The sequence below is a fragment of the Spinacia oleracea genome, chromosome 3 (genome assembly GCF_020520425.1).
Source record: "Spinacia oleracea cultivar Varoflay chromosome 3, BTI_SOV_V1, whole genome shotgun sequence".
Lineage (NCBI taxonomy): Eukaryota > Viridiplantae > Streptophyta > Magnoliopsida > Caryophyllales > Amaranthaceae > Spinacia > Spinacia oleracea.
This window is the reverse complement of record NC_079489.1, coordinates 126,915,411-126,931,917: the sequence shown is the minus strand read 5'-3', so window position 1 is coordinate 126,931,917 and position 16,507 is coordinate 126,915,411. Positions and strand designations below refer to the sequence as shown.

Below are 16,507 nucleotides of genomic sequence, written 5' to 3'. Positions count from 1 at the left end.
CGGCAGCCCGAACCTTGTTATTATATTTTTCCATATGAACTTTTTCACCTGGTTTGCCGTTATTTTTGCTACCGGCTCTGCTTCTATCCACTTGGTGAAGTAGTCCACTGCTACTATTAAGAACTTGCGCCCTCTAGCCGCCATTGGGAATGGTCCAACAATATCCATTCCCCATTGCGCGAATGGAATTGGGTTCAGAATGGGCATCAAATCATTGGCTGGCAAGTTTATCACAGCTGAAAACTTTTGACATTTCTCGCACTTTTTTACATATGCTCGACAATCTTCTTAACATTGTTGGCCAGTAATAGCCTTGCCTTTGACAGATGATGGCAAGGGGTTTTCCACCGGCATGGTTCCCACATGTTCCTTCGTGCATCTCTTCGATCAGCCTTGCTGACTCGAATGCTGTCAGGCACCTTAAGAATGGCAGGCTAAATGACTTTTTGTACAACCGTCCCCACAGGATGATGTACCAAACCGCGTCCCTTTTTGTCTTTTTGGCTTCTGCCAAATCTGCTGGTAGGGCTCCAGTCTGTATGTATGTTTGGATATTATCGTACCATTCTGAGGCAGTTGTGATGGCCATGACCCGTATTTCCTCCGACTCCGTACTTCGCTTATTCATGACTTCCATCATGACTACTCTTTTCAAGTCGGCGACATTTGAACTTGCTAACTTTGATAGTGCATCTGCCAGCGTATTTTCTGCTCGGGGTACCAGATTAATGCTAAATTTCTCTAGCTAAGCCGACACTGACCTCAACTTCTCCAGGTATTTGACCTGCCTCATACTCTCCACTGAATTGACTTGCTACCAGCTGGGAGTCTGTTGTCAGTGTTACTCTTTTGGCATACGCTGCGAGGCACATTTGGATGTCGGCGATGGCTGCCTCGTATTCTACCTCGTTATTTGACGCGTTGAACATAAACTTTATAGCATACTCAAAAATGTCTCCTGTTGGCGATTTCATGATTATTTCGGCCCCACTGCCTGTCTGTGCAGCTGAACCATCCACTGACACATCCCATACTTCAGCTTGTACTTCATCCTCTTGGTATGACGCTTCAACTATGAAGTCCGCCAATGCCTGGGCTTTGATTGCAGTTCTTGGCCGGAATTCCAAGTCAAACTCGGACAACTCTATTGCCCATTTTAGCAGCCGGCCTGATGTATCTAGCTTGCTGATGGCTTTTTCGAGAGGAAAGTTTGTTAGCACTTCGATTGTATGCGCATCAAAGTATGGTCTTAATTTTCTAGCCGCGATGAGGACTGCATATGCCATTTTTTCCACCAATGTATATCTTGTTTCTGGGCCGTTTAGCACATGGCTCACAAAATATACTGGTTGCTGCCCTTTGTTTTCTGTTTCGGCTACCAGCACTGCTGCAACTGTTTTTGGCGACGCCGATATGTACAACTGTAATTTTCCGCCTTCTTTTGCCCTTGCTATTGTTGGCAGGTTCTTTAGGTGACTTTTTAGAGCTTTAAAAGCATCTTGCTCTGCCGGCCCCCATTTGAATTTCTTGTTTTGACGCAAGGTTGTGAAGAAGGGCATTTGCTTATCTGCCGACTTGCTCACAAATCTGTTTAAGGCGGCCATTTTTCCTGTCAACCGCTGTATGTCTTTTACGCTTTTGGGTTGCGGCAGACTGATGATTGCTTCTACTTTTTCAGGGCTAGCGTCTATGCCACGCTCGCTGACCAAGAAACCCAGGAATTTTCCCGACCTTACTCCGAAGACGCATTTTTTTGGGTTTAATTTCATCCTGTACTTTCTCAAAGTTTCAAAAGTTTCTCGGAGATCGTTAACATGATTCTCCTCTTTCCGGCTTTTTACGATAGAGTCATCTACATAGACCTCCACGTTTCTGCCTTTTTGGTCGGCAAACACCTTGTCGACCAGCCTTTGATACGTTGCCCTTGCATTTTTCAACCAGAATGGCATCGCCTTATAACAGAAAACTCCTGCATCCGTGATAAAAGCCGCCTTCTTCCTGTCTGATTTATGCAGGCTGACCTGATGATACCCTGAGAAAGCGTCTAGGAAACTGAGCATTGCATGGCCGCTGGTAGAGTCTACCAGCCTATCAATCCGTGGTAGTGGGTAGAAATCTTTCGGACATGCCCTGTTAAGGTTGGTGAAATCTACGCACATTCTCCATGACCCATTCGGCTTTTTTACCATTACTACATTTGCCAACCATTCAGGGTAGTCACATGGCTCAATAAAACCTGCCGCCAGCAGTTTATCCACCTCTTCTTGTATCGCTGCCATTTTTTCCGTGGAGAAATTACGTTTTTTCTGCCGTACAGGCCTAACATTTCTATCGGCGTTTAACCGGTGGACCATTATCTCTGGATCGATACCAGGCATCTCATCCGCTGAGAATGCGAAGATGTCCGCGTGCTCCCTCAGCAAGCTTATGAGGTTGACCTTCATGTCACTCCCCATTTCTGTACCGATCACGACTGTTCTATCCATATTTCCAACCTCCAGCTCGATATTTTCTGTCAGACCATCTGGCATTGGTCTTGGTGCTGATACCGGCCTCTCATCAAAGTGTTCCATGTTCAAGTCAGTTCGACCTCTTTTTGCGCAGTTCTTCTTTTTTGGCAGATGTTCTTGTCTTGCCGGCTTAGTAGTCAAGTGTACCTCTTGCCTTTCCGGCACAGTAGTCAAGTTTACTTCTGGGACCATTCTTCCCGGTGTTCTCAAAGCAGTCAAGTAACAGGATCTTGCCGCCAACTGACTTCCCCTTATCTTTGCCGGCCTTTCCAGGTTCGACATATATATCTGACAGGCTAAATCGCACTCCTATCAAAGATAAACCTAACGTTCACCAACTAAAAATATAGCAAGGGAAGCAGGGATCGTATCCACAGGGAAACAATGTTCTTTCTACTATTAATTAACTAATCTAGACTACTGGTAACAAAGAATTGGATTGGTTTGTATATTAAGCTAAGGCAAATAATCAAACTGGAATATAACAATATTAAGGGAATCTAGGGCAGCGGTTCACCATAAATACAGACCGGGATTGGACAATGGACAATAACAATTAATTAACAATCATAACTAGGAAAACATGCATCTCTCGAATCTTATGAATTCTTTAGGATAGAATAACTAGCGGGCTCTCGCTACGTACTAGAAATAATTCCTATCTAATAGCCACAGACCAAAAACATCAGATTTATACCTCTCGGCGCATAATCTAAGGTTAATCAAACTCAAATCAAAATAGTCCGGCCGAACAGAATTGACGAGCAATAATAAAAAGCTATAGAAATTATAATCAATCAATCAAATAATCAAATCCACATATAATCCCAATCATGCATTCATGGATCCCCTAAACCCTAGAAATTAAACTACTCACTCATGATAACTAATAACAAAGCGATTAACATAATGGAAAACATGATCAAAGCAATAGAATAAATTAAAGTAAGAAGCAGTACCTAATTCTCGAACAATGGAAATTGAAAGCTTGTGTTTTTATATAAATCGAACTAAGTGTTTGAATTAATGTAGAGAGGAAATAAAACTTAGAAAAATAAACTAAGGGTTTAGTGCTGGAAAATAAGATGTCCCTAAAAAATAAAACAAGTTTGCTTATATAGTTTTGCCAAAATAAGGCCTAAAAACGGAATTAAAAACGCGAAAAACTGCTGGAGGTTGGCGTCGCCCGATCGGGCGACGCTTCGCCCGATCGGGCGAATCACTCGATAGTCGGCCCGATCGGGCGGATTTCGTTTGCGAAATCTCCACAAAGCCTCCAGATTGACCGCCCGATCCGGATCGGGCGAGCTGCGCCCGATCAGGCGCGCGTTGATGAACTTGGCTTGCTTATAATTCCGCCCGATGGTTGCATTTCGCCCTCAGCTTCCAGGGCGATTTGCAATCTTCAATGTATCTCGCCCGTATCACCAAGTCTAACTCCCGGGGCTCAACCATAAGCATCTAAGGCTCCCGAAAGTCGACGATGGAGGTCCCGAACTTCTCGGACTCATATAGTGGCCTTGATCAACAATGAAACGGGTCTAAAACGACCAATTTCTCATAATCAAACCTGAAACTCAAGGCACACTCAATAACACACATTAGTACTAGAAACGGCTCCTAAGAGCACGCTTGATACATAAAAGTACTAAGGGACGGGGGTAAAAACTCTATATAAAACGCATATATCAAACTCCCCCAAGCTAGATCTTTGCTTGCCCCTAAGCAAAGAAATCATCGATGAATACATAAATCAACTTCACCCCCAAACACATCTTAAAACAATGGATACGATTCAAGGCAAAATCCAACAAGCATGCATCAATGTCAACCAATCAAATTCATTCAACCGCCAATCCACCTCAACAATCGTCACGCAAAGCGAACCACAAGTGTACAATGGAATTCAAGACTAGTGCTCACACACTCGTCGCTCATTTATGTGGCGGATAAAAAATGTACCCGTTCGCTCCCCTCCCAAAATATATGTGTACAATGCCCTCCCAAACTCACAACACTCGTGTGTCTAGAAAAACATGCACTCAACCTAGTAGTCTACTCGGAATGTGTCATGTCATAACTTGCATTGATAAACAACTACTTTCACATTAATATGACTCTATGCACAAAGGTCGGAAGGTCTTCGAAGCTTGTAATGATAGGCTTAGGTAGAGGTGCGGTAAATTTGGGTAAAACGTGAGCTTAAAGCCTTGGCTTTGGGGAGCATAAATCCTAGCAAAACCATGGTCAACCACAAATGACGACCACAACCACAACTTCCCACTCAACACATGATGAAACAACAAACAAACCACACTATACTTTATTGCCTTTCTTTCACAATTAAAATCAATCACTCATAAAGATAAGAAATTACAATACTTGAGTGTAACAATGCTTTGAATTTTTCTGAGAGTAATGAATTTTTTTCTTTTTATATTTTTTTCAATTTCCTTTTTTTTTCCTTTGGAAACCTTCATATTTTCTATTCTTCTCATCTCTTTCACTCTTCATTATTTTTTTTTTCTCTTTTTCAAACAACAACAGGATAAGAAGAACTCCCTTATTTCCTTTTCAACACTCACTTTGTGCTCAAAACTAAGCACACTACAACTCCCTCACCTCACTTACTATTAGCTCCCCCAAGCTAGGCTTGGGACTAGTAACCAATGGGGCTTTCATGGGCTTGTAATATGGCTAGTCACCGAATAAAGGGGCACAAGCAACAACATGGGTAGAAAAGGAGGGAACAAATGTATCTAGATTCATCTGAAGGCTACCTAAACAGAAAAATGCCTTCGTCCTCCACAATGTGCATGTATATGAGTCATAAAACACTATTAACAGTTGCAAACCAATACTCAAAATCAATGACACACCAGGAAGCTATCACACATCCTAACCAAGTCAACTAGCCAAGCACCAAGTCCACAAATAGTTAGTCAGAGTTGACTCATGTTAAGGCATCAAAGCAATCGAATATCAAATCATGGCTAACACATCCACATTGCTCGTCATCAAATACCAAGAATCAAAACAATTTTCAATCAAAGGGGCACAGGGAAGCATGATATTGTATTCATCGGAACGTATTTTTGTATTTTTGTATTTTTTTTTTTTTTTTTTCAAAGCAATAAACTAATCTAGAAAGCATTAAACATACCAAAATAAACACACCAAAATAAAGAAATGCGAAAATAAAAGAAAGACATACCTACAATGTACAAGTAGTGTGAAACCCCCCCCCCCCCAAACCAAATCAGACAATGTCCTCATTGGCTCAAGGGTATCGAACCTCATCATCAACATCAGCATCACTGATGGCCTTGGCCATCATCACCATCATCATCACCATCATCTCTGCCACCATGCCCACTAGGACCCGCTCCCCACCCTCCGTACTGGGTGGGTGTGAAGGTGCCCATAGAACCCGGAGCTTCATATCCCTCCGCGGGATAGGTATACCAGGTAGGGTGCTCGTAATCTGGGGTAATATAGCCCTGCCTGGCATACTGATCATAAAATGGGAACATGGTCCTCTGGTAATCAGCTGCGAACTCCCGGAACCCGAGCTCAAGTCTGCTCAGTCGCTCATCAATGGAGCCCTGCTCCTCCTCTACTACCGGGCCACTCTGGGGCCTCCCCGGCAACGGCGCCAAAATTTGACAGGCTAAATCGCACTCCTATCAAAGATAAACCTAACGTTCACCAACTAAAAATATAGCAAGGGAAGCAGGGATCGTATCCACAGGGAAACAATGTTCTTTCTACTATTAATTAACTAATCTAGACTACTGGTAACAAAGAATTGGATTGGTTTGTATATTAAGCTAAGGCAAATAATCAAAGTGGAATATAACAATATTAAGGGAATCTAGGGCAGCGGTTCACCATAAATGCAGACCGGGGTTGGACAACGGACAATAACAATTAATTAACAATCATAACTAGGAAAACATGCATCTCTCGAATCTTATGAATTCCTTAGGATAGAACAACTAGCGGGCTCTCGCTACGTACTAGAAATAATTCCTATCTAATAGCCACAGACCAAAAACATCAGATTTATACCTCTCGGCGCATAATCTAAGGTTAATCAAACTCAAATCAAAATAGTCCGGCCGAACAGAATTGACGAGCAATAATAAAAAGCTATAGAAATTATAATCAATCAATCAAATAATCAAATCCACATATAATCCCAATAATGCATTCATGGATCCCCTAAACCCTAGAAATTAAACTACTCACTCATGATAACTAATAACAAAGCGATTAACATAATGGAAAACATGATCAAAGCAATAGAATAAATTAAAGTAAGAAGCAGTACCTAATTCTCGAACAATGGAAATTGAAAGCTTGTGTTTTTATATAAATCGAACTAAGTGTTTGAATTAATGTAGAGAGGAAATAAAACTTAGAAAAATAAACTAAGGGTTTAGTGCTGGAAAATAAGATGTCCCTAAAAAATAAAACAAGTTTGCTTATATAGTTTTGCCAAAATAAGGCCTAAAAACGGAATTAAAAACGCGAAAAACTGCTGGAGGTTGGCGTCGCCCGATCGGGCGAATCACTCGATAGTCGGCCCGATCGGGCCAAAATCCGCCCGATCGGGCGGATTGCGAAATCTCCACAAAGCCTCAAGATTGACCGCCCGATCCGGATCGGGCGAGCTGCGCCCGATCGGGCGCGCGTTGATGAACTTGGCTTGCTTATAATTCCGCCCGATGGTTGCATTTCGCCCTCAGCTTCCAGGGCGATTTGCAATCTTCAATGTATCTCGCCCGTATCACCAAGTCTAACTCCCGGGGCTCAACCATAAGCATCTAAGGCTCCCGAAAGTCGACGATGGAGGTCCCGAACTTCTCGGACTCATATAGTGGCCTTGATCAACAATGAAACGGGTCTAAAACGACCAATTTCTCATAATCAAACCTGAAACTCAAGGCACACTCAATAACACACATTAGTACTAGAAACGGCTCCTAAGAGCACGTTTGATACATAAAAGTACTAAGGGACGGGGGTAAAAACTCTATATAAAACGCATATATCAATATCATTGTCAAGTGATAGGTAGAGACTACCGCCTGCACGTCATGTATGAATGGGCGACCGATGATCACATTGTAGGCCGCTGGTACTTTAATGATTAGGAAATCTACCATGAGATCCCGCATTTCAGATCCTTCTCCGATTTTCACCGGCAGCCGTATACTACCCTCTGGGTACACTGTAGATCTTGAAAAACCGATTACTGGGTAGTTCACCCTTTGAAGCTCGTCCTCTGGTATGTGCAATTGCTTGAAGGCTTCCCAGAAGATGATGTTTGCTGAGCTGCCGCCGTCTACCAGTACTCTGTTCACATCGGCATTTGCTATATCGATTGTAAGAACTAGCGGGTCATCATGCGGGAAAATGATGCCTCTGCAATCTGATTCCGAGAACGTCATCACTGGTATGCTGGGTGGGTTAGGCCACACTCTTGTGTTATGATAGTTTACCATGTGCCTGTGTTCCTCCAAACTTCTACTGGCGCCGCTTATTGTCCCTCCGTGGACTGGACCGCCAGAAATTACATATACGGGTGGTTTTTTCCCGCCATCCCTCTGTTCTGCTCTGGCACTGGTTTCCGGCTGTTTTTGCTCGATTCTAGGTGGCTGATATGGCTGCTCGATTCTAGGGTATTGTTGTTGATTTTGCTGTTGTGGCCGGTATGAATAGGCAGGGTTTCCCCCCACCGAGTTGTTGTTACCATTTCCTTGCCTCGCCCTATACTGTGAAAAATACCCCTTTCTGACCATATCCTCAATGTTGTCTTTGAGGTCTCTGCAGTCCTCTGTTAGGTGGCCGTGCTCATTATGGAAGTCACAAAATTTCTTGACATTCCTTTCCCTACTCTGCATTGGTGGCGGCCTTCTCCAGCCGTCCATCTTGTTGTTTATGTTGTAAATTGCCGTCCGCGGTGTGTTCAGCGGAGTGTAGTTATCAAAGAGTCCTCTGGACTCCCTTCTGTCTTGCCGGGGTCTCTGCCCCTGCGGATTGGCATTTCTGTTATTCTGGTTTCTCTGGCTTGCCCCTTGCTGATTATTGTTCTGGTGAAAATTGTTTCCTCCTTTTCCCGCCTGGGGGTTATAGCCTGGGTTGTACCCGACATTTCCGCCGGTTGCCACTACCACATTGGAGATCTTCATCATTTCATCCCCCCTGATGTACTCATTGGCCTTGTGCAGGACGTCGCCCAGATTAGTGTATGACTTCCGGCTGAGGTACTTCTTGAATTCGCACTCTTGCATTCCCCTCATCAGAGCCAGAACAGCAACCTCCTGCTGCAAATTGGGAATAGTGATTGATTCGTTGTTAAAGCGGGTGAGATAATCTCTTAACGGCTCTCTATCTCTTTGAGCGAACGACATTAACTATCCCGATGATTTCTTTCTCTTCTGTTTGCTCACAAATCGTGACAAAAGCGACGCCTGCAGCTGTCGAAAACTGTATATGGAGTGTGCCTCTATGCCCTTATACCAGCTTGCTGCAACCCCTAAGAGTGTGGATGGGAATACTTTGCACCACATGGCATCAGAATCTGTGTACAGCATCATGTGTTGTTCGAATGTGGTGCAGTGATCCTCCGGATCCGTCGTCCCGTCGCATCTCCCTGTCGGGATTTTTATCCTTTCCATCCTTTCTTCCAGGATTTCTCGGCACAGAGGAGAATCCTTTGGCTGGATTGTCTGCCGTCTAGCTATCTGTAGAACCGGCGCTCTTCGCTCATATTCCGCGGTTGGGACTTGCTCTGCTTCAGACCATTCTGTTTCCGCCGGATCCGAGCGCTTTCTTTTTTCTGGGGTGTTTTCTTGATTCAGGGCGGTTAGGAGATCCCTAACGGGTAACTGGGGAACCGCCGACCTGGTCTTTCTTAGACTGCCGACTGAACCTGGCTGCTGCGAGGCTGGTAGCTCTGACAAAGCGGCCATCACCGCTGACAGTGTTTTCAATTGCTCTCCCGTGAATACTTCCGACAGGGGAGACATGCGCTCCTGCAGCGTCTGCTCCAGCGGAGTTTTCGGTTGCTCTCTGGCAGGGCTTTCTACTTCTAATTCATCATCGTCCTCCACTGTGAATTCCTTTTGTGCCGGTATCGAGGTGTTTTTTGTTGCTGGGCTTATAACTGATTGTGCTTGTAATGGATGGGCGGGGTTTAGAAGTGAGGGTTGGAATTTGGAGGTTGTCGTCGGTTGCGGAGTTGTTGCTTTTTCCTGACTTTTCTTTGATTTTTTACCGTCTTTCTGTGAGAGATCCATGCTGATTGTTCTACCGTTTCAAGGGATAAGGTCCCCTCCTTCTAGCGCCAATTGTTCCGGGTGTGGAATGAGAACAGTTGACTGTGGGATACTGGATTCCTGTCGAGAGTGCCGGTTGGTATCTGCACAACAGAATGGATTAACTAGCCTCGGGGGTGGTTCGAGGATCCCCCCTCCGATGCTTAAGTAAGATTACTGGGAGATTAAGAGATGATTAAGAGATGATTAGGGAGTAAGAAAGAAGTGTGTTTTAGTGTTTGTGTACCTCATAGCAATAAATGAGGTGCTCCTTATATAGACCAATCCAAAGGTACGATCAGGTAGGTCCCTTGTGGTTAGATAGCGACCTGTTGATAGTGACCCTTGGTTGGTTGTCTTCATGATAATGCCGGTAGGGGGTCTTGCAAATAATGCCGGTAGAGGATATTTACCTAAGATGACCAGATTACCTGCAGGTTAAGTTTACATATGGGGAGTTCTGCCGGTACCGGTGGTGCCGGTAGGACACCCCGTACAGTAATATTCAGAAAACACACACTACTCTCCAGAAAAACCCTAAGACTACTTCCAAGCATACAAGTCGACATCAAATCATTAGAGATTGTACCCAAATACAAAATATTTTGTTCACATTATTTTGATTATGTTATTTTTGCAGACTCGTAAATTTGTGTTTACAGTTCTGTATCAGAATGGTATGTTGAAATGAAGGAACGGGGAAGTGGGGAACTGATTTTGAAGATTTTTCATTTCGAGTTCAAGATCTTCTAACCATAAATCCAGCACTTTTCCATTTGGTGAGGATCTACACGAATTTGCAATTTCCCAATTTAGTCACAACATCATGTATACTGTCATACGGAGTATGTCAATTAAAGCCTCATTAGTTCTGTTTTCTTGAGAAAAAGACTTAACTTGGTTGTATATGGATTATGGAGAATGAATTGTGTTTGAGATTTTCGGTACAGATGACAGAATCAAACTTTTGATGCTATACGGAGTAGTAATTTCATGGCTCATTAACTCTGCAGTCTGCATATAGTTATGGTAGAATTATTTACTGTAGGAAAGCTTCTGACATCTGGAACACTGGCAACTTACTCAACTTCACAATACAATTAACATCACAACTGCCTCTAGAATTTTTCAATATTTTTTTCTATAAGTTGGTTTGTTTTTACTCCTGCTGATATTTTTTACTCAGGAGTTAAAAAGGAATTTATACATGTCAAAAAAACTCACAACATAGCTATCAGCTATAAACAGCACTCTAGAACTGGAAGCAAAAATGTTGGTTTTAATGAAATAATAGCAATGCATTGTGCTTGATTGCCTTTATATATTATTTTTTTTACTGTTCAGCATTTAACTTAGAAACAAACCCTTATGAATTGACCTTTCGACAATGCTTTCGAATCTCTTGTCCTCCTGTAATGCTGCTCATTTTAATCATAGACTTGACGAATGCTTTGTAGAAAGCTTCCTTGGAACCAGCATATTTGTAGACCAGATGTTTAGTACTTGGAGCTGTAAACAAAGCTTGGTCCGAAGAAAACAGGCTCTTTCCTTGAAGAATTAGTTTGTAGTATGTATTGTCAAACAATGTTGGGGATGGATCCATGTTTGAACCCGCGTTCTTCACTTTGTTATGTGCTGGACAAACTTTGTTCAAATTTGCAGCAAATGAAGGATTGATTGAGGGATCAATGTTGTGAGCTGCATCGAAGTTGTGCAATCGGTTTTGGAACGATGAGCAGTGTGAGAACCCTAGACTGTGTCCACCTGCATACAAGGACCAAGGTTATTTTTTTTGTACAGATTAACTAAGGCCCTGCTCTTAGAGCCAGATATTAAACTACTTGGTGTTGCTGGTTTTGTTCTATATTCTTGTTAGGATTTTTTCATATTTACCACCTTTTAAGTTTTAGGTTTTTGTATTTACCACCTTATAAATGTAATTTCATATTAATCACATTACTCTTTATGAAAAGTTTTATGTTCACCACTTAACGGATTTCATTCGTTTTCTCATCAATATGAGTTTTACTTAACCAACTTCTTTAATTTTCCTTTGCGTTCATTAAGTTTATAATTAAATAAGTTAGTTAAATAGGGTTGACATGGACCGAAAGTTGGATGAAACCCGTTAAGAACCGGCGAATTTAAAACATTTTATAGAATTAAGCTCGTAAATACTATGTAAGAAATTACCTTTTATAGGGTGATAAATACAAAATTCTGAAACATAAAAGGTGGTAAATATCAAAATATCTTTCTTATTACCCGAAAGTGCCACCAAATCTCCGAGGTTAAGGCCTCTCCGTGCAAAACTTTGTTGGAGTTGGGATAGGTTGAAAGTGGGTGCTGGAAGCTGTAATGTGTCACTAGCAAGTGATGTTCTTCCATCCTTCCTTCCTTTGGGCACATCCCAATTTGGTCCACCAGCCTTTATATGAGAGAAATACAACTTAATTACTCAAAAGCGCAAAATTAGAGAGGTAAATGATATAAGATTGTGTATTGACAAACGTGAAAAGTAGAAATTGAAACATCATTACGAAACAGGAGGGAGTATGTGAATATGTGATTACTGTGCATTGACAAACGTGAAAAATAGAAATTAGAGCATCATGATGGAACAGGAAGGAGTATATGATTACTGTTTACTTACAGCAACTACTGCATCCCTTGCAGCCAAAGCCAATATGTCAGCACACGAGACAACTCCGGGACAGGCAGCTTCAACCGCCTTCTTTGCATTGTCAATAACAAAAAATGCATGCAGTGAAAGATTTGGTGGTCCAGATTTCTCTACTTTGTTGTTCTCATCTTTGTCTAGCAGAACAGAAGCATCACATCCCTGCAAAACAGACCATTTTTTGCTGTCAGTTGAATGTTCATATTACAAACAAGAAATTTACAGAAAAAGGTAAATTAAATACCCTTATGAAACAGTCATGGAAATGCAAGCGAAGCAAAGCAGCTGGGACTGTTTTATCTTTATGGAATCCTTCTGTAACTGCATTTTTGATGATATTCTCAACTTCAGGACACGCCTTAACATAGTGATTCAAGCTTAATGCATTTCCTAGGGAAAATGCAGAGAAGATGAGTATTGAACTGAAGACTACTGCAGCAGAAATAGCCATATATGATTGATTATGAATAATTGTTGTTTTTATTTTTCTGTTAGTAATTTGATGTTGAAGATGAAAATGATATAAAAGGCTAGCTATTTATAGTCATATCTAGTGAGAGCAGACCAGCAAAAGTGATGGAGAGTGACAGAGTAACAACAGAGTTGCTAAAATATTAGTTCAGCCAAATGGTACGTTGATGATTAATGTTGAAGCAACTTCTGTTAGAACAGTTGACAAAAGTCTTAAGTGGCATCCTTATGCTGTTCTTGGTTACACTTGGATAGTTGGATGAGAATTTATTTCATTACTGTATGATTTGTTCAGGTCCGGTCCTGTTATATTTTTGGGCTCTAGACGAAACAATAAGAAAAGACCCCTTATATAATAAAATTCAATCACTGACAATTAATTTGCAAGAGTTCATTGCTACCAATAAGATTTCCCTAACTTTTAATTTATTTTCCAATAAAAAATTTCATACTATATTTAATTATGTTAATCAACCAAATAATAGGGAGTACGTAATACGACTTACAAAAAAATATGCTATATAAAGTTATTTTTATTTTTACAATTAATTTACTCTTATACTATATGAGTCTCTTCTATTAACATATTATTATGGTTAAAATATAAACATCTAATGTAATCATGATATTTTATTCAAGAAAATATTTTATGCTAGTATATATATTTGGGAAAATTGATTCTAAAAATAAAACCGTCAAACGATCTGCTTAAAAAGGGTTGACTTTCCGTTTAACTAAGAATAACACAACCTTTTAGACATGTCTTTTTTTAAAGGGTTCCCCTCATAGATGACTTGCTACAATAGGTAATATGAAAACCAAACTCACATATTAAACATTTTTTCTATATATAATTAACAAGAAGAATAAAAAATATTATAGTATACTCCCTCCGTCCCAGATTAGTTGTTACACTTTCATTTTTCATCCGTCCCAGATTAGTTGTTACACTTCTAAATTAGGAAGGACCCCACAATTATTATATTGTCTCTCTTCCCACTAATTATTTTTTTGTCCCCACACCCTCTCTCATTCAATTAAAAAATTACCCCACTAACTCCTATCACATCTACTTTTTCAATAAAATAACAATTGATAACCAAACAATCACTTATCACCTAAAACTTTGTGCAAAGGTAAGTGTAACAACTAATCTGGGACGGAGGGAGTATTACTTATTTTAGCAAGTTATTATAGAGAAGAGCCTTTTAAAAGAAGATATAAGTCCAAAAGGTTGTGTCATTCTTAGATAAAAATAAAGTCAGCTTGTTTTAAGTAGATCGATTAAAGGTTGTATTTTTAGAATCAAATTTTCCTATATATTTTGATACTTTTTTTTTTTTTGATATTGAAATCAACTCACTAGAATCTAATATATATATATATATATATATATATATATATATATATATATATATATATATATATATATATATATATATATATATATATATATATATATATATATATATATATATATATATATATATATATAAAGGAGGCATATTTGCTGAAATATTAGAGCGCCATCTAGGATTACTATTGGTTTCGGCCAATGAAAAATAAGATTTCTAATTTATTTTTGAATTAAAAAAATCGAGTGCCATGTAGATAATTAATTAGGATATTTTAATTAATTAATTATTAATTTATACAACTCCATACAAAATTAAACACTCTAATAATTAAAAAATAAATCTAAAATAAAATGAACACAAAATAAAACACTGATCTAAAGAATAAAATTCGTCCAAAATTAAACACTAATCTAAAACAAATTCAATCCAAAATCAAACACCAGGTAGAAAATCTAATGAGTTTCGGCCAATGAAAAATAAGATTTCAAATTTATTTTTGAATACTCCATCCAAAATGAAATACTCTAATAATTAAAAATAAATCTAAAACAAAATTTAATCCAAAATCAAACACTAATCTAAAATAAAATTTTGGCCAAAGTCAAACACTAATCCAATAATAGAGTGTCGCATAGGAAATCTAATGGTTTCGACCAATGAAAAATAAGATTTCGAAATTATATTTATATATATAAAGGAGAAATATCTGCAAAATTATTAAAGCGCCACGTAGGAAATCTAATGATTTCGGCCAATGAAAAATAAGATTTCTAATTTATTTTTTTATTAAAAAAATTGACTGCCACGTAGATAATTAATTAGGTGCCACATAGATATTTTAATTAATTAATTAATAATATATACAACTCCACCCAAAATCTAACACTCTAATAATTAAAAAATAAATCTAAAATAAAATTCATCCAAAAATAAACACTATTTAAATAATAGAGCGCCACGTAGGAAATCTAACGATTTCGGCCAATCAAAAATAAGATTTTGAATTAAAAAAAATCGGGTGCCACGTAGATATTTTTTTAATTAATTACTAATGTTACGCATATACAACTTCATCCAAAAATAAATTCTCTAATAATTAAAAAATAAATCTAAAATAAAATTCAGTCCAAAATCATAAAATAATCTAATATAAAATATAACAGTTGATATATATAGGAGATTTATTTTAACTTAACAATTAATAAATATATTCCTAATTTATTTTTGAATTAAAAAAAATCGATTGCCACGTATATAATTAATTAGGTGCCACATATATATTTTAATTAATTAATTACTAATATATACAACTCCATCTAAAATCAAACTCTCTAATAATTAAAAAATAAATCTTAAATAAAATTCATCCAAAATCAACCACTAATCTGAAATAAAATAAATAAAAATCAATTTAAAATCAAACATTAATCCAATATTAGAGCGTCACCTAGGATTACTAATGGTTTCGGCCAATGAAAATTAAGATTTCTAATTTATTTTTGAATTAAAAAAATCGATTGCCACGTAGATAATTTGGTGCCACGTAGATATTTTAATTAATTAATTGTTAATATATACAACTCCATCTAAAATCAAACACTCTAAAAATTAAAAAATAAATCTAAAATAAAAGTCATCCAAAATCAAACACTAATTTAATAAATAAAATTTAATTTAAAATCAAACATTAATCCAATATTAGAGCGCCACGTAGGAAATATAATGGTTTCCGCCAATGAAAAATAAGAATTCAAAATTAATTTTGAATTAAAAAATTCGAGTGCCACATAGATAAATAATTAATTGTCACGTATAAATTTTTATCAATTAATTATTCATATTACGTATATACAATTTCTTCCAAAAACAAACACTCTCATAATTAATAAAAAAATCTAAAATAAAATTCAATGAAAAATAAAAAACTAATCTAATATAATATATAAATTGGTATATATATATAGGAGTTTTATTTAAAACATAACAATTTAATGGAATCCGTGCATCGCACGGGCTAAAATCTAGTATAAATTAAATAAGATATGTTAATACAACACATTTAGATTAAAAAAAATGGGAACAAATTTTAACACCCCTAATCGTCCGAGTAGAAACACAAGGAAATATTCATTTTTAAAAAAAAAAAAAAGCAAAATGAAATTA

General features: G+C 38.4%; 2 protein-coding genes across 2 annotated transcripts; both read right to left on the bottom strand.

Moving 5' to 3' along the window:
- Positions 1 to 731: 731 nt before the first annotated feature.
- Positions 732 to 8,929, bottom strand: LOC110777072 (uncharacterized). The gene is made up of 2 exons (XM_056839622.1): positions 7,679 to 8,929; positions 732 to 2,819 (listed from the first exon to the last, which is right to left on the bottom strand). Exons 1-2 carry the CDS (start codon positions 8,927 to 8,929, stop codon positions 732 to 734), a joined length of 3,339 nt encoding a protein of 1,112 aa, XP_056695600.1.
- A 1,925-nt stretch (positions 8,930 to 10,854) lies between these two features.
- LOC110777071 (peroxidase 64) lies at positions 10,855 to 13,031 on the bottom strand. Its single transcript, XM_021981681.2, has 4 exons — positions 12,760 to 13,031; positions 12,489 to 12,677; positions 12,101 to 12,263; positions 10,855 to 11,599 (listed from the first exon to the last, which is right to left on the bottom strand). The coding sequence occupies exons 1-4, from the start codon at positions 12,964 to 12,966 to the stop codon at positions 11,202 to 11,204; spliced, it is 957 nt and encodes a 318-aa protein (XP_021837373.1). The 5' UTR covers positions 12,967 to 13,031; the 3' UTR covers positions 10,855 to 11,201.
- Between the last annotated feature and the right edge of the window lie 3,476 nt (positions 13,032 to 16,507).

What these genes read in the sequence shown, in the direction of transcription:
- LOC110777072 (XM_056839622.1), bottom strand. Translation starts at nt 8,929, where the DNA reads ATGTCGTTCGCTCAAAGAGATAGAGAGCCGTTAAGAGATTATCTCACC. An exon ending in CTGAAATGCGGGATCTCATG is followed by an intron (nt 2,820 to 7,678) that starts GTAGATTTCCTA and finishes TATCTTTGATAG; the next exon opens with GAGTGCGATTTAGCCTGTCA.
- LOC110777071 (XM_021981681.2), bottom strand. Translation starts at nt 12,966, where the DNA reads ATGGCTATTTCTGCTGCAGTAGTCTTCAGTTCAATACTCATCTTCTCT. An exon ending in TCCATGACTGTTTCATAAGG is followed by an intron (nt 12,678 to 12,759) that starts GTATTTAATTTA and finishes TCTGTTTTGCAG; the next exon opens with GGATGTGATGCTTCTGTTCT. An exon ending in CAAGGGATGCAGTAGTTGCT is followed by an intron (nt 12,264 to 12,488) that starts GTAAGTAAACAG and finishes TCTCATATAAAG; the next exon opens with GCTGGTGGACCAAATTGGGA.